General features: G+C 34.0%; 1 protein-coding gene across 5 annotated transcripts in view; it reads right to left on the minus strand.

Moving 5' to 3' along the window:
• Positions 1-19340, minus strand: part of LOC113111362 (paladin-like) — a 35683-nt gene that overhangs the window by 3442 nt on the left and 12901 nt on the right. For all 5 annotated transcript variants that reach the window (XM_026275986.1, XM_026275988.1, XM_026275990.1 and 2 more), the window contains 15 exons: positions 18134-18313; positions 17815-17979; positions 16629-16789; positions 16022-16097; positions 12992-13149; positions 12531-12627; positions 12338-12442; positions 12034-12129; positions 11820-11954; positions 10716-10832; positions 10446-10625; positions 10066-10263; positions 9063-9203; positions 8344-8415; positions 6474-6614 (listed from right to left, as the gene is read on the minus strand). In XM_026275986.1, the coding sequence (XP_026131771.1) occupies positions 6474-6614; positions 8344-8415; positions 9063-9203; positions 10066-10263; positions 10446-10625; positions 10716-10832; positions 11820-11954; positions 12034-12129; positions 12338-12442; positions 12531-12627; positions 12992-13149; positions 16022-16097; positions 16629-16789; positions 17815-17979; positions 18134-18313 (2022 nt within the window). The remainder of the gene's footprint in view (positions 1-6473; positions 6615-8343; positions 8416-9062; positions 9204-10065; positions 10264-10445; positions 10626-10715; positions 10833-11819; positions 11955-12033; positions 12130-12337; positions 12443-12530; positions 12628-12991; positions 13150-16021; positions 16098-16628; positions 16790-17814; positions 17980-18133; positions 18314-19340) is intronic.

Below are 19340 nucleotides of genomic sequence, written 5' to 3' on the forward strand. Positions count from 1 at the left end.
TTACTGTAATTAAATTAAATATAAAACAAGCCATTTGTCAATGCCACGCAACAGTAATGCGTTAACTTGCCCAGCCCTAATAAAAATAAATGAATATATTTAAATAAAAATTATAAATTATAAATTGTATATAAAGTTTAAAAATATAAATAAACATTTAAAATAAATAAATAAAATAAATTACATAAACATTTAAAATGCATTTAAATAAAAAAAACAAATCAAATAAATAAATAAATACCTAAAATCGAAATTAAAATGATAAATAAATAAATAAATAAATACATACTCTTATTTAAATTGGCATTTGGTTGCAATCCACCAGTGTCCTCGGTGTATTCTGCACCGGCGTGCAGTCTGAATGTTAATGTCTGTTCTCTCGTTCTCACCTCTCTTTCTGATGAAGTGTATTAAAAGGTGTCTGTGTGTTACAAGGCAGGACACAAGATAAACCCCTCGCTGAAGTAGGGATGTGAAAACATGCATCACAGGATCAGGAAGATGAGGAGACCCTTCACTCTCACATGAGAGACACACTGAACTCAATCAGAGATTCAACGCATCCCAAACCAGACAAACACACTTCACACTTAAACTTAAAAACCTGATGCACGAGAATGTTTCAACTACAAGTCAGTCTACTCAGAATGTACAAGTATCTATACTTTACCATGCTTTAAATCTAAATCTTCATCAAAAGAATATATATATATACATACACTGTAATAGTGTTTGCATTAGGTTAGAAAGACAAGCATGCAATGCAATGCAATGCAATAATATGCAGTATGAATAATATGAATATAACTCTGCGCTGCTGAACTCTGATCGTCTAGTGTTGGTCTGTCCATCTGAGGACTGTAATGATTCCCAGCATGCAGCTTTAGAGTCTGTGGAAACAGTGTGTGTGTGTGTGTGATGTGTAAAAGGGCATTTTTATTGATGCTCAGAGACGTGCTCGCATTTAAAAGCTGAAAAGAAGCCAATTATCAGCACATAAACCATCAAGACGGGCCTGGAGCGACGGCTCGGGTGTGAAAGGTGTTATTAGTCCCAAAGACTTCTGCTGAAAGGTCTAAACAAACGGACCTTTATTTGGCAGCAGGGCTCGCTGGGAGTTAGCGAGATGGATTTCTCCAAGAAACCCATCAGTAAACACATCACACATGTGTTCGATAACAGATCACGAGCGGATTGTTTCTGGAGGACTCTGTTGTCGCCTGTAACTGCGCCAGCATTGAAGACGCCTGATTCAAGCCTCGTGTTCAAGAGAAAACAAAGCAGAGACGCTAGCATCGACTCCTGATGAACCTCCTGACATCTTTCATCTCCTGACAGAGCACAAACACCATCTGTATGAAGCTTTCACACGGAGCATGGACTTCTGACTCACAGAGATCATAAACTACGATGCAAAAATGAATTGTACTTATTTTTTGCATTTAAAAGTATTTAAATCAACAAATGACCTCAAGAAGCAACACTGCATGAGATATTACTTAAAATAAAATAACAAATATGCGATTAAAATACAAAAGTGCAGTGAGACAAAATACACTTACGTTATAGATGCAATCTGTGCAAATCTCATGCAGAGCAGTTTACATCGCTTTGAGAATATTTTTGCTGAGAAATCAGATAAAATATGCTTAGGATCAAAGCTGTTATTGTTAACTAAAACATTAAAAACTTATTTAAATGTCAATTATTTTTGGTAACTGAAATACAATTGAAATATTGTAATAATTATGTTTGAACTGCTAAAATTATATATACTTCAATATCTATTTATCCATCCGTTTATAAATAAAATTACATAAAATTAATAAAAATTGAAACTTAAAATAAAAAAAAGCTACTGTATAACAATAAAAGCCAATATAAAAGAATAAATACATATTAACTCTACAACACAATAGATTTTGCCAGTATAATATGCATTAAAATAGATCATATAAAAGAGTCAATCAAACTATTTTTATTATTACTTTCTGGTGTTGCATGATTTCCACAGAGCAGCCTGAATATGTGTGTGTGTGTGTGTGTTTGTGTGTGTGTGTGTGTGTGTGTGAGAGAGAGAGAGTTCCTAATAAGTTCAGCAGACTCCTGAACAGCTCCGCTCTCGTTTTCCAGCCACAAATACAAACATGATGCAAACAGACATCCAGAAACCATTGAGAGAGAGACACAGCTATAGCACACACTCAGCGCTCTGTGAGCGACTAATGGCTCTCTCTCTCACACACACACACACACACACACACTCTCTCCACTATTTTCTGAAATGCTTTCATCAACTCACAGGCTGTTTTCTGTGGACTTTCTTAAGAGGCTTTGCATGATGTCCATGAATATTAAATCATATTTCAGGATTTTAGTCCAAACAAAACAGACAGAGCAAATCATTTCCATTCAGACTTTATGTAGTAAAGCCAAGCAACTTCAGCGCGTTTACTTCATTTTCAGCAACTTTCAAATTCAATGATGGAATATTTACTCTAGTTTCCACCAAATAATAATAATAAAAACAATAAAGCAATTCATAATACAACTCTTCTGTAATTAGATTTCTTGAAACAATAAAAATAATATCTTTTAATAATTTAATGGTTTTGAAAGAAATCTCTTCTGCTCACCAAGGCTGCATTTATTTGATTAAAAATACAGAAAAAATCTGTCAAATTGTGAAATATTATTCTAATGTAAATCATCTGTTTTCTGTGTGAATCTGTGTTAAAGTGTAATTTATTTCTGTGATGCTCCGCTGTATTTTCAGCATCATTCCTCCAGTCTTCAGTGTCACATGATCTTCAGAAATCAGAATAATATGATGATTTACTGCTCGAGAAACATTTCTGATTATTATCAGTGTTGAACACAGTCGTGCTGCTCAATATTTTTGTGGTAAATGATGCATTTTATTTTTCAGGATTCATACATGACTAGAAAGTCCAAAAGAACAGCGTTTATTCCGCTCAATTTAATGCATCCTTGCTCAATCCTCAAGTATTAATTAAACAAGTTTTCCTCTCATTACTCTCTGACTTCACACATCGTATTCAATGATAGAGATCAGCAGACGAGAGCTTGCAGCAATCGATGGCGATTAAAGCGAGCTGTGTGTGTTGATCTGTGTGAAGAACAACGGCTGTGTGTGAGAAGTTCATTAAGACTGGAATTAGTCCAATCGACTGATTCTGAGAAACACACTCGGCTATTAATACGCCATTTTCACCTTCACTCATCTGTCTCACATTTTTACAGGGCCTTGTGTGCTGAATTTTTTTTTAAGTTTCAACAATAATAAAAAAATATTTCTAGTAAAAGTTCATCAGATAATTAATAAGAACTTACTTATTCATAGAATATAATCAGATGTAATATAAATTTATATTTTTATTATTATTATCATATAATACATTCAATTATTAGCATTATTTAACATTATTATGTTATATTTTTTATTATTATTAAGAAAAAGATAAGTATAAAATACTGCCTCTCTCTTGAAAAGTGAAAAGTGGGCTTCACAGGACTTTTTGCTTTTATAAAGCGGTTAATCCATAAATGTAGTAAGGTTTCACAGAATAAAACAGAGCAAACAAAGTGTAATGATATTAATAAAAACAGTATTCTTCCACCAAACAATGTAGTTCCTCACAAACAGTTGTGATTGTAACAAAGTGGTTGCCGAGCAACACACAAACGTAAACAAAGGTGAATGTTACTTTGTAGAGTTATTTACAACAGCTTTGAACTCAGCTCAGCCAATCAGAATCAAGCACCGGAACTCTCTGTTTTCTAACCGCTTACAATCCACATCAACAACACGATGGAGAATTCTGCACATTTGCTGAAATCCGCTGTTTTTAGTGTCACACACAGAAAGAGTCTGACAGCAGATTAAACACGAAAAGCACCTGCAGTGATACACAGAGAGATCCATCATTCACAGACTGAGCCCCTGAGAGAAACTACTGCAGAAAATTACAAATCTTTCATACAAAAAGCGTGCACCGTTCTGGTTAAAAAAGAAAACGGGAAGAATCACCAAGAGTCAAAGCTCTAGAGTTTAGTAAACGCATGCAAGTCATTCATGACTGCTCTGATGCGTGGAAGGCCATTTCTGATGCATACTGTACATCCTAAAAAGATTTCTTTTGCCTTTTTTTCTTGCCAACATTGACTCAAGAGTCAAATGTTACCCATGTATTACATTTTTTTTATTATATGTATACATAATGTATGATTAAAAAGACTTGGTAGTACTCACAATGACTTGGTCTCTCCTAAATTCCCACCGTCTGGATCAGCTCCATCCCTCGCTCTCTCTCTCTTTCTGTCTCTCTCTATCTCTCTCTCTTTCTCTCTACATTCTCTTCCTTCTGCAAATATTTTTCACACTGCCTTCCAAACCATGAGGGCCTTTCTTTAGGCACTGATTTACATTTCCTCCACTTTTACTGGAAGATATGATTTGGCTTCAGCATCCAATGGTTTAATTAAAATAAAAAGTGCGAAGGAAGTGCTTTCAGATTATCCATCAGACATGTGTGATACAGACAGGAGCAATATGAACTGAATTTACGAGGCTCGTGGGTGTCAAAGCTGTCTGAAAGTTTACATCGTAATCAGACAAACCACACAAGAACTGAAGCTAATGTCAGTGGTCCAGAGTGGGATGCGGTTGCCATGGAAACAGAGTGATGCAAAACGACATAAATGACGGCTTTAAAAAATTACATACAATATTATTTAGTCACATCAGGCCAAAATTGAATTGTTGAGACAGAATTCTTTTTTTAAGTTGCATTGGCATATAAGATGCATTTTATTTTTCCATTCGGAGATAGTCTAAAATTCCAGAAAATTACATTTAAAAAAACTTTGGAACTTAAGTTTAAACACATATAAGATGATATTTATACAGCTTTATTCTGGAAAATATGGTCATTCTGAGCAAAGCATTATATAGAAGCATATGCTTAAAGGGACAGTTCTCCCAAAAATGTTAATTCTGTCATCATTTACGTTTTAAACCTGTATGAAATCCTTCTTAAGGTATTTTAAAGAATCTCTGTAACCAAACAGCTGACGGTAGCCAGAAGGCATTGACTTTCCTTCGTATTGTTTTAACCCTTCCATGGAAGTCAAAGTCTGCCAGCAACTGGTCTGGGCTCGGTTTCCCCCAAAATACATCAACTTAGGCTTTCAATGCTTTTGGGAAACACAGCAGCATAGGCATCCAACATTCTTCAAAATATCTTCTTTTATGCTTCACACATGTAGGATGAGCAAATGATGACAGAATTGTCATTTTTAGGTGAACTGTCCCTTTAAAAGGGTCTCAAAGCACTAGATCTCTCTCACTAGATCACATTCATCTGTGCACTAAAGCATCGTGTGATCATTTCAATTACAAATCGCTCTCGGACAACAGCGCTTATCTAAAGCAAAGAGACAAGAGACAGAAGAGAAGGATCAGTGTTTGCTTTCTAATCTGAGACGGGCTCCAGTGCTGTAATGACTGAACGCAGAGGGAAGAAACACAATCACAGAAACCTCTGTCGGTCGTCAGGCTTTCACAGCCCACTGCAGATCTTAATGCACGAGGAAGCGTCAAACAAACACTAGAGGGCTTTCCCAGAATCCTTCTGATGAAATCAAGGAGGCTCTTGACATCTGTGCTGCTTGTGTGAATAGAGGCTGAAGTTGATTAGCTTCTGATTCTGGACAAATTGTGGAAATCTAACGGAGGAAACGTGTTGCCATCTACAGGACACTCGGAGACGACAAGAATACAGTTACAGATCAAACATTATTAAAAATGAGGAGATTTACAACACTAGTGAAGGAGGAACGTGTTTGAGGAGCACTTCATCATGCTTCTCCTTTACTGCTTCAATGCATAAAAAAATACTAAATAAAATAATAAAATGCAAGTTTTTTCATGCATATTTAGAATTAAATGTAGTATTTTGTTTTATTGCATTTAAAATAAAATAAAAAAATTCGAAACAAAATAGCAGAAAAAATACACTGTACAATATATATTAAGAATCAAATAAAGTATTGTTTTATTTTAAATGAATCAATTAGTATTAAAAAAATATTAGAACAAAATAAAAGTGCGTATACTTAGAATAAATCAAAATGCAATTAAAAAGTATTAATTAGTATTAATGAATAAATATTATAAAATAAATGAAATGTATTAATATAAAAAATATTATTTAAAACAAAAAATATTTAAGGTTAAATAAATATTTATTAGAATTTTAGTAATAGAAGAAAAAATCTGTAAAATGATTTAACGTCATGAGCGTGCAGCATCTGCAGTATTTCTTCCTCCGCAGTCACAGTATCAAGAGTGTAAACGCAACTGTATCAGACTGAAGCAGTGCGTTTTAAAGAGCTCTTTCTCTGTTTTGTGTCCCACACAGACTGCAGTGAGAGTGTATCAGTAGCTCTACCTGTCTGTAGGTGCTGATGATGATCTCTCGCAGGTGATAGTGCAGCGGCGTCATGGTCTCGCTGACCGAGTCTAACGCCAGATCAACCTCACGCTTCATCCTCTGACCGTCAGGGAGCAGGCGCACCAGCCTCATCACCACCTACAACAGTGTAACAATAACATACACACACCTTATTCATAGAACAATACGACTGGTGTGCCACGAGTGCTCATGTTAGTTTGATGTGGATGAAAAGCATTTCGTCTAAGCTTCATAAACCAAGTACAAAAATAAATGGAATTAAACCTGATGCTTGAGCAGAAATGTAGTAATAAAATATTATAATAAAAATATTCATACTATATATATATAAAATACAACTATTTTAATTATATATTCAATATTAAATATATATTTTTTTACGTATAAATATTAAATTTTATAATAAACCAAGTACAATTTCTTTTTATTTAAGATGATGCTAGAGTCAGTTAAAAACTTAAAATATGAGCAGAAATTAGAAATAATAATTATAAAAATGATAATAAAATTTTAAGTATAAAGATATTTACTGTAAATAAGTAAATAATAATAAAATATAAATTATATATTTTTAATAATAATAAAATATTTTTGATATAATATTTAATTGTTATTTTATATATATATATATATATATATATATATATATATATATATAAAATCAAATTTAACTTGATGCTTGAGTCATTGAATTAAAACATGAGCATTAAATTAAATAATACTAATAAAAAGAACAATAAAATGATTCTAACAAAAATATTGTACTACAAAAATCACTTAAATGTATGATAAAATATTCAAGTAATGATTAAAAAATATTTCAATTACAAATTATATTAAAAGTAATTGATTAGTAGTAGTAGTAGTGTTAATAACAACAACTGCAACAATATAAATAATAATGTGCTGACGTTAGAATTATTCAATCACATTGCCCTACATCTGCCATCATGCAGAACCTGTCGAGGGTCACAGAAGACTCAGTTTAGGGAGTTGATCCCCCGGGTCACTGTTGCCCTGAATCATCCTGAGGTCATCAATGACAGCATGTGAACCTGAGCTTGATTTACCTGCAGCTACAGACACACGGATCTACAGATCACATCGGGTCGCTCTCCAAACACATGCGGCATTCACTGAATGTGGGTCAGAAACCAGGCACTGTTTTACACTTCATAACTCTGAGTTCAGGCCTGAATTAAACGTATTCTGTTCCTAATAAAGAGAGCTTACAGCAGTTCTTCACAAGGTTTTCAGAGACAGTGGAGAGATGCTATAAACCAGGTTTCATGTTACAAAACCCATAACCACAGCTGGCAAAGCAACTTTACCAGTCAAGATTTAGACTTTTTCATTTTAATTAAGAAGTGTCTTCTGCTCTCCAAGCCCGCATTTATTTGATGCAAAATACGGGGACAGAAAAATACTGATCTTTGGATTTTTAACTGTTTAAAATATTAATAATAATAAAGTTTTTAGAGTGATTTCTGAAGATCATGTGACACTGAAGACTGGAGGAATGATGCTGGAAATACAGCGGAGCATCACAGAAATAAATTACACTTTAACACAGATTCACACAGAAAACAGATGATTCAGATTGTAATAATATTTCACAATTTTACTGCTTTTGGCACAAATAAATGCTGGAACAGAAGAGACATAAAAACTGGTACTGTTCAAAACCTTTTGACTTGTAGTGTATACTGTGTAAATTGCATGTCTTGTTTATAAATGAAACCTTTTTTTTTTTTTTTTTTATGTTTCAGTATTTGTCATCCAACAAAACATGAAAAAACCAGAAGCTTAGATTAAACAGAAGGGTCCTAAAACAGAAGAGCATCACCTCAAACTCGCCCTTGGTGTATTTGGCATCAGGAACGCTCACGATCTCATCCTCACAAGACTCTGGGAAACCCTGTCAGACAACACACAGACAACTGCTGCAGTCTGCCAGAAATAAGTCCAATAATACACACTTCTGTGTAAACATTATAACGTGAATAAGACAATTTCTCATCAGTAACCCAAATATCCAATCATGCACCATTTAAGACATTTATCATAATTTCAGGAAAAATACAACGGGGTTCAAAAATCAACTACATAAATTAAATTAAATAATGAAATGCTTTGTTACATATACGTTAGAAATGGTGTAACAAAAAAGAAATATATATATTATCATCATCACACTTTGACTGAAATGTAAAATATACTATATTTAGAAATACTAATTTGGGTTTTTTTTGTCCCTTTTTTTGTCCCCCTTTTAAATCAATAATGACAGTGGGTTAAAAAAACTGCATCTCAATTTTGCACCTAAACTTTTTTATATAAAGAGAATATATATATATATATATATATATATATACTCTCTCTCTATATATGCACTGTTGCAAAATGTAAACTTTATAATTGTACAGCTCGATTCTGCTAAATGAGATTAAGACATGACGATCTCTGAAACATTAACACCATGATTTCTCTGTAAATCTACACTGGACTCCAGGCAGGAGAGATACTCTGGGAGTATAATCTGAGTATTGTGTGATTGAGACGTACGTTGAAGTGCCAGAGCGTGAGCGTGGCGATCACCAGCGCTGTGCTCGTCCGTGCTTTACCATCAGAACAGTTAAAGACGAACGCAGAGAGAGAGTCTTCAGCCAGACGAGACTTCATCTCCTCCAGCAGCCTGTCCAAGCCCTGCACACACACACACACACACACACACACACACACACACACACACACACACACACTATCACTGTGACCCAATGAAAGCCGTGAAGCAGACTGTCATAAACCACTTTCTCAAACACACAAAAGAACGATAATGAAGCTGTCAGAGAGAACTCAATAAAACCAGGGTTTCATTCAGAATAAACTCAAGTCTATTACAGAGATAGTGTACATATAAAGGACAACGCTGTCATATTAACCACGATCAGACCATTCTTCACAACCTGAACACAAAGAGAGAGACTCTGAGCTTTTGAGGCTTGCTTTTAATGAGACACACGAAAACCACAAGCTTTTTTATCTCCATCTTATACAGTTGATCTTATTTAATCAGAACTGAATCTTTATTGAATGACTTTGCATCTGTGATATCATACAGAAGATACCCGAAGCTGCTTTTTTGTCAATATTAGAGCTTGATAATCATGGTTTCTTTAAAAAATATATATATATATATATATATATATATATATATATATATATATATATATATATATATATATATATATATATATATATATATATATATATATATATAATAATATCAGAACAATTAAAAAATAAAATAAATACAGTTTTAAATAAATGCTAAATTAAAATACAAAAATAAAATAAACCTTAATAAATCAAATCAAATAATCTGAGGGTTATTTAGTGGCATATTTTTTCTGGGTGAAAAAATAAATAAAAATAAAATAATCGTTTTGAACAGAACTAATTAGAAGCATTTCAGTAGAATCTGCAGTGACTCTGACGAACACTAGAGGGAGCAGAAGCTCTTGTCATTAGCCTTCATCATTGCATCTGAATGTTAAAGCTGCTTCACCTCTTCAGTCGGAGCAGAGCATTCTGGGAAGGGTATCCGTGTGTACCGCAGGCCCTGGTGTGAACTCTTGTGCTGGTTAAAGATCTCCTGCACCGTCACGCAGCTCTTGAACATCTTCATCTGCTTCTCCTGCTCCAGAGTCACCTCAAGCCATTTCTGACTCCCCACGAGTTCCTCCTTCAGAGCCGTTTCCAGCGTCTACGTCACACACACACACACACACACACACACACACACACACAGAGAGAGAGATGCAGAAGCTGGGCAATGTGTAGAGCAACTAATAATATAAAATGAATAAAAAATAAAAATGCACGCTAATCAGAATGACTTGTTTTGCCTGTGGTCACATATAAGAGCAAGCGAGACCAGCGTCTGACCTCGATCTGCTGCGTCTGGGACGAGGGCACACGTATGTGCTGGTCCACACGCGTGGGCTCTCTGGGACAGAAGATCTGGCCGTTACCCTCCACAACCAGCTCATCCTGTAAATTCACCCACAATACACTGCTGTGCTTCCTCTTCTCATCCGTCAGATACTCCAGAACGGCTCCGGTCGCCTGAAACATGAGCGATGCTGTGGATGAGTATTAATAAACCCCATCAGGAGACATCAGAGTCAGTCTGAAGGGGCTTCTGGGAAGAGTTACCTCAGATGTGGGCTGTGCCATCCCATAGATAGACATCTTAGGCACTCGTCTGAAATTAGCCACTTTCATCTGTTTAATAGTGCTCAGAACATCAGGCGCGAAATATTCATCTGCAACCTGGAAACACAACACACCGCTTCAGAAATAATCCATCGTCTTTATTAGTTTAGTCAAAGTTTACAAAGAAATCTGTCATTTTAGGATCACGTGTAACTGTGAGAAAGGAGCTATTCAAATAAATAAATAGATTTTTAAAAAAAATGTTTTTTGTTGTTATTATTTGATTTGTATGTAGATTTTTTGCTCATTTCCATACCAATAACAACAACATTAATTATGAATTATTATTATTATTTTGCACAGTTATATTGGCTTCATTTGTCAAGCATGAACATTCAACCCCGTTACTAAAGTTATATAAAGAAAAATGAGGTTAAAAGGGTTTTAAACAGTATTCAAAACATCTCAAAGTGTAGGAACAATTGCAAACCTCAAAAAATAAAAAAAAATTTTTTTACAGTTTTTGTTTATGAGATATTTGAGGTGGATATACCTCCAGAAAATAGTTTGTTAAAAAAAATATATATATATTATTTGTTGTACTAACAAGCAATCATGGCTATTTAGACAACAACAACAACAAAAAAGACTTTGTTTGGTATTTCTGAATTTAATAATATTAGTCCAAATTAAATGATTCTAATTAAAAGTAGTAATAAATGTAATAACTGAGCAAACAGCAGCATTTTAAATCTGTGAAAGGAATCATACATCTATAGATGGCCATAATCTACTAATCTAGCCAAGGAATATTCTAATGCCCATATTACACATAAACATCATATACTGTACACAACTCGCTTAAATGAAATCTGTGACTTCAGAAGATTTGAAATCCAGGCTAGAGTTTTAAATCGTTTAGAGATGTTTTTTGATTTTGATACTTTGTTTCATTCTGAGAAGCCCGTGCTGTTTGAAACTCTGTATCACTGTGAATGTAACACAGTTCGCAACATTCCATTTCTCTTGAACTAAATCTTCTAATCGAAGGATCATTTAGCTTTAAAATGTTGTAATGATAACTGGTGTCCCCTAACACATTACCAGAACTCGAGCTCCTTTCGTGAGCAGGTCAGCTGGGGCTCTGAGCTCTGATTGGTTCATGCAGGAGAGGAGGCGGTACATCCAGGCGTGAGAGCACAGCCATTGGCTGAAACTGGAGGCGAACGCCAGCGGATACTAGAACAGAGAGGAACAATGTCATTATACGTAAATGAATAGAGACTCTTTAAAAGAGAGGCTTGAAAACACAGTGTACCTGTTCATGCAGGTAAGCATTAAACACGATCAAGTAGAAATACCGCTCTAGACTCTGTAGAGTTCGATGGAGGAAGTAATCTTTAGTGCTGCTTCCCTGAAAACAGAAAACACACTTCATTTACAATCTGTCCAGCTGTGGCCCGTAAATCTGGATCTGCACACAAGTGATCCACAACGAAAACTAAGTTGAACACGGCAGATTTCAGTTTGTCCAGAGAAGAAGAATCAGCTCAGTGATGCAAGAAGTCAGTTTTTAATTCTAGAAACACTGACCTCGTCTGACATCACCGGCAGATGCTCACCTGGATCTGATAGTCTTCAGCGATTCCCTCCAGCTTCTGTTTGTTCTCGTACACGGCCTCTCGGATGTGGTGCATCTCCGAGCACAGATCGATGGCTCGGTCCACCTGAAACACAGCAGCACACGCTCCACAGCTCATCCGGGGTCTCTCAGGGTTTACACACAAATATTAGATTGAACACTCCAATACTAACCTCTTCCATGACCTCTTGACCTTTAGGCAGCTTGCTGATGAGGGTCTGAATAACCTGGAACTGCATTCTGGGTTTGTCTGTCACATTCTCTTCAGCGCTATAAACACGTGACAACATTCACAGTAAATGCTAAATCACACTTTAACTGTATATTTAACAAACGTGCTATGTGTACAGTTATTCAGGCTAATTTTAGCTTTTGCTTATTCTCTTTTGTTGGATTTAATTGCCAAGTCAATTTAGCATGCAAAAGAATGTTAATGAATATACAAAAAGTTTTTGTTTTTTAAAATACATTTTTACTTTCTATTCAGGAAGGATGCATTAAATTGATCTTAAGTGTCTGTAAAGACATTCATAATGTTGCTTCAAATAAATGCTGTTCTTTTGAACGCTATGTTCATCTGTGAACCCTGAAAAATTAAATGCATCACAGTTTCCCCATGTGTTCGGGGTCTTACGGTGCCGAGGGCTCCTGGGTCGCCCGCGTCAGGTGCATCATCACCAGAGATCCCAGGATCATTCCCAGATTGGTCCGGCCCACTCCCACCTGACAGCTGAACAACAGAGCGGGAAGAGACCGCGACGCGTCACGACTCAAGGACAGAGACGGATTCTCCTGACACAAGCAGAGAGAGATGATAAACACCTCAGGAAACCGCTTGCTAAGTTTGCTTCTAACAATTCAACGATTTACATCTAACATCAATCAACTAGGGATTCATGAGGGAACTATAAGGGTTCATAAAATCATAAAAATGCTAAATGAAATTCAAAGAAATCAGGGATATACTATCTGTCTGTCTAAGCATCTAAACCACCGAGCCAGAAGAGGCTAGTTAATTCTTGGTAATGTATTTTGCTCTAACTATCTATAAAATGTATTTTATTTCAGCCAGTTGACAAATAAACATTTCTCATTTTCATATTTTAACTTGATGTACTCAAATAAAAAATATATAAGCATAAAACAGGAACTAATAAAAATGACAAACACAAAACTAAAAATTTTAGTAAAATTATATTACAAAAAAAAAAAAAACTCAAGGATACTAAAATAACAAACCCAAATTAAAATAAAAAAAACCTTTCAAATATGAATAAAATATAAAAAATTTAAATATATTAAATATTTCAAAAATTATACAAATTATTTTATTTAAAATAATATTAAATAATTGAATGTAAAATTTACTTACATGTCATGTGTTTATTAACCACATTCAGATCATCATGAATGTTTCATTGAAATATTATTAAATTTAAAATCTAAAAAAATAAATACTTGGCTGACAAGAAAGCGTTGGGAATCCTTAATTTACCCAAAATAAAACTTTTTTGGTTTTATTTTAAACAAAACCTTAAATGTGTTCGATTAAGAATAATAATTACACAAACAACAAACACTAATCTCCTGTTTATTTTCCTCTGTTTTTGCTTTATTATCATCCATACGGTCTATATTTCTGCACATGGAAATGCAGTCTCGGTTTAGAAATGTGCAAATGAATTTGAATCTACAGTGAAGTGATGAAATGAGATCCGATGATGGCAGCCCTGGGGAACAAACAGCCTTGGAGCCGGACAGGAAGTGGCCTCTTTCTTCTATAAAGCTGCTTCCTGTGTCTGGTTCTGTTGACGGCTAAAATAACAGCTCGAGTCCTGCAGTTTGTCAGGATGCTTTATATAGCGAGCGGACAGAGTTAAGACAATTGATTTCTTGTGGCCCACGCACCTCTCAACATATGCACCAGAACAGTTCGTTTTAAAGCATTCTGGGAATTTGCATGAGCATGATATCACACAGAATATGAAGCATTTATCAGACATGGACTCATTTCTGCAGTCAGCCTGTGGTTTACTGTTTTCTAATCTAAACTCGACAAATCTGTGGCTTCAGCTTCTGTCCTCTTAAACCAGAAACAGGAAACACAAGACACGTGAAGGAAGTCCCATTCATCAGTCAACTGAGCTCTGACTAGACAAAACACCACACCGACACACTTTACCACGGTAAAACTACTGATAGACTCACTGATCTAGCCGTCAATAGATAAATAAAGGCTGTACTATTATTATTATATTTTTTTAAACATAATCCTATATAATACAAACCTATGATCAGAAAACCTTTACATTATTGTATTATTATTATTATTATAAAATACATAATTCTTATTAAATTCGTTTTTAAACCATTTCTTTATTATTATTATTATTATTATTATTATTATTATTATTATTATTATTAAATATTATAATGCACTGCTTTAATATTAATTACTATAATTAATAATAATTTAACATTCTTATATAAAATACAATCCTATGATCAGAAAACATTTTTTACATTTTTGTATTATTATTATTATTATTATTATTATTATTATTATTATAAAATACATACATAATGCATAGTAAATTTGTTTTTAAACTGTGTTTATTATTAATATTTTTTTAAATATTACAATTTACAGCTTTAATAATTATTACTATAATTAAGAATAATAATTATTATTATATTATTATTATTATTATTATAAAATGCATACATAATCATATGCATCACTAAGCTTTTAAACAGTTTATTGTTATTAAATATAATTATCCACTGCTTTACTAATTACTATTATTAATTAATTAATTAATAACTTCCTATTCCTTTATATAATACAATTTTATGATGAGAAGACATTTTTTTATTTTTGCAATTATTATTATGATTGTTGCTTTTGTTGTTTGTTTTAACAACAACAACAACAACAATAATAATAATAAATGCACATTAAATGAACAGCTGTATTGTTATTGACTAAGATGAATAAAACAAGCGTATTGCCCAATGCAAGTTCATCCATAAACTAATAGAACCTTATTGTAAAGATTGACTAATATTTTTTCGTGGATTGAGCAAATATATGCAATAGTTGCATGTAGAATAATATAACGTTTTGATTTTTAGTTACACTCATTGTTATTTGCATCACTGATACAGCGTAACATCTACAGTAATTCTGCATATTTTTGTTATTACTACAGTAAGTACATGCGATGTGTAACGGAAACTGAAATCTACACTGCAAAAAATATTTAGTGTTTTATAAGAAAATTTCACATTTAACTCAGTGTGTCACTTGGGATTTCTTTGTAATTATTTGTGAAATCTAATAGCAATTATAATGTATGTCTCTTGCATACAAACTATGGTTACAAGGAACATTTCTTTAAGTGCTGTCAGCTTTAAAAACATCAAAAAGTGCATCTGATGATCTACAGACTGATGTCCTTCTATCTAATCACGTTATGTATTACAGCTCCGACGCGCTTTAAAGCATCTGACGTGTTTAGATTCCACCGTCTCTAAGACATCTAACATCTGAAGCATCACGAGGAAACTATTCCTCCGATGCATTAATGTCTTTCCCATTCCATCAGACAGATTGATGTAGATCACAGCACAGCTATCAGAAAGCTTCAGGAGAATCTCTCACCCGGAGAACGTTCACGAACGCATCAAACTGCTCCTCCAGCGGAGCGCCCTCCGTCGGCAGAGGCAGACGATAATACCTGCACAAACACAGTTACATTATTATTATTAACCTTTTAAACCAGTGTTTCCTAAACTTTTTTAAGGCTTTCTTCGTCCAGAGTTTTTGAATCAATCTCTTTTGAATTAATGATTCAGATATCATCTTAACAGTCGCTGGTCGCCACCTACTGGCATAATGTAGCATATGCAATCTATATTTAAAACCTCAGATTCCTTTATTCACCTTTTATTCAAGATTCTTCTCTTTTCTTTAAAAACAGCGTTTCTTGAGGAAAGGAAAAGCTGCTCTTATTCAAACATCAGTTATTTATGTGGAGAAGTAGCACTTCATTCTGAATAACACGGGGCGGAGTTATGAGCTTTGACTGACAACTTGAGGAACCAATGGCGTTACGAGGTTTAGTCACATGCTCCTTTGAATGCTTTTCATTGGTTAAATATTTCTAAAAGCCAGAAACGGACATGACAATGACCATCAGCACTGATTTGTGCTCATTTTGGGCACTGGTTCAGCCCCCGTGTGACACTGAAGCAGTAGATGTGTGCACCTGTATGTGGGCAGGGTGAAGCACGGACGCTTGAACACCTCCTCTGTGACGTGAACGTCCTCCTCACAGCTGATGGAGATCTTCTGAGGCTCTCCTTTAAAATGCTCGATGTCGCTGTAGACGTAGAACACGTTGTTGTTGAGTTTGGCGAAGTCCTGGAGCTGAAAACACAAATAACTTCGGATCAGCACATGCACATCCGTCTGTGATGTTAGCCGGAAATTAAGACGACAGGAACGCAGAAACATTGGAGTTTAAATGGGGAAATTATTATAAAATGTTTTTAAAAAATTAAAAATAACATGCAAAGTATTATTTACATACAATGTATTATAACACTGTTTAATTAAGGTTATATAATACATTAAAAAAAAACTGTTTTTATGTTCTTATTCACGATAGCAACACAATGTCTTGGTTGTCTTGCCTAATACTATTCCATATTAATATTAGCAAAAGATTTTAATCATATTATAATTTATTATGATATTAGAAAACATTTAAATTATTTATTATAACTAAATATATTTCACTGCTTTAATATAATAGTATTTAATTAGAATGAATTAATATAAATATATTTAATACTGAGATCAGAATTATTTTAATTTACTATTATTATTATTATTATTACGTATGCTTCCCTGCTTAATAATGCATAAATATAAGCATTATAAAACCTAAATTCAGGAAAATAAATAATAATACTAATTTATATATATATATATACACATACGCACACTGAAATAAATAAATTGTCATTATAATTAGAATTCAACATTCTTCTTATTATTATTTTTTTCTATTATATATTCTTCAATGCTTAAATAATAATAATTATAATAATTCAATAAAAGTATAACTAAACCTAAGATCAGAAAATATCACTACTATTATTAATTATATTTACATTGATGCATTATTAATATTATTATTATTATTAATCATAAAAATATACGATTATACATATATAAAATATATATAAAATGATACAAATTATTATTATATGATACATGAAAATATTATGTATATTATATTATATTATATTATATGTGTTAATAATTTTTTCTCCGATCTCAGGACAGAATGAATTTTAATTCTGTTCTTTCAGGTCTGCTTTCACGGTCTTCAGCGGTTTCTGTTCTGCACACACAGCAGTTTCGTGTTGTGTTGATGCGTCTCTGACCTCTCGTCTGATGGTGAGCTCCAGGTTCTCCGAGCACGCCTGGCGTCCGAGATCGTGCAAGTTCTCATGAAGGTTCTCCTTCCTCCTGGGAGTGTAGGGAAGAAAGTCTCCGTCCGAACGCAGGAACACCACGGGCTCCTCACGCAGACAGAAGAAAATCACCTCCTTTTGAGAGCAAACGCATGTAAATCAGCCGAATCACACTGGACTCACAGTCAGTCATCATCACGGTTATTCCAGCTCATTTACTGAAAGCACTAAAACACATTTAGCTGAATCAACAGCATTATCTGCACATGGCTTTCTCCAGAGCACTGACCTGATGGCCTTCACCCTGCAGTCTCTGGAGGACCTGTTTGAAGCCACCCAGGCTGGGCTGGCCCATGCCGTACAGCGGGAAGCTGCCTTTGCTCCGGCGGAAGTTGGGCGCTCCGTACGAGCCGCTGGTGTTGAGGACGTCTGCTTTACTGAACACGTCCTGCACCATGAAGAAGGATCCCTGAAGAGAGCGTGATCGTTCGGGTCAGCAGTCATCTCTGCCAGCGCTTTAACACTTAGAAAACTCTTGTTAAACACAGTTAATGCTGCTTTTCCTTCCCACTCAACTGGTGTTTATGGAAGCCTATTTCTGACACCGAATAAAAAATAAAAAAAACCTCACAATTCTGGCTTTTTTTCTCGCAATAGTTTATATCTCAGTCTTGAATTTTTTTCCAGGAAATTGACTTTTTTTTTTTTTTTTTTTTTTTAAGCTTATATCAGTTTTTACTTTTTTCTCGCACTTGACTTTTTTGCATACTGTATATCTCAGGTTAAACATTTTCTCGCAATTGTGACTTTTTTTGCTTATTTCTCAGTTTTTTCTTTTGCAATTTTGACTTGTTAACTTATATATCAGTTTTGACTTTTTTCATGCAATTCTGAATTTCTTTAGTTAATCTCTAATTTTTGAATGTTCTGGCTTTCTTTACTTTTCCTCACAATTTTGTCTTTTTCACAAATGCAAATTTATATGTCACAATTCAGATTTCTTTTAATATCTCAGTTTGTCAGTTTTTTCTTTCTCTACCAATTGTTACTTTTGTTGTTTTTTTTTTGTTGTTTTGTTGATTTTTTTATATACCTCACAATACTAACTTTTCTCAGAATTATGAGATATAAACTCACAACTGTGAAAAATGCCAGTATTGTGATATGACAAGTTGCAATTAACTTTTTAATTTTTTATTCAGTGCCAGAAACGAGCTTTCAGAGTTTGCCAAAACTAATTTTTAAAGCATTTAAGCTGGTCGTTTATAACATTATTCATTATTCACACAAACATGATTAAAGTGTGTCCACAAACTAAAAATGATTCATTTCTATGGAAACGTTCATAATGGCTAAATGATTTGATTTGTTGTTGATCCCAGTAAAAATCACTAAATTAACACCAATAAATGTATGCGTTTGATAGATACTTTTATCCAAAGCAGTTTCCTTTGAATTCAAGCTAGACATTTTTTTCTGTAGGAATCAAATCCACA

Source organism: Carassius auratus, chromosome 12, assembly GCF_003368295.1.
Source record: "Carassius auratus strain Wakin chromosome 12, ASM336829v1, whole genome shotgun sequence".
In the NCBI taxonomy this organism is placed as follows: Eukaryota; Metazoa; Chordata; class Actinopteri; order Cypriniformes; family Cyprinidae; genus Carassius; species Carassius auratus.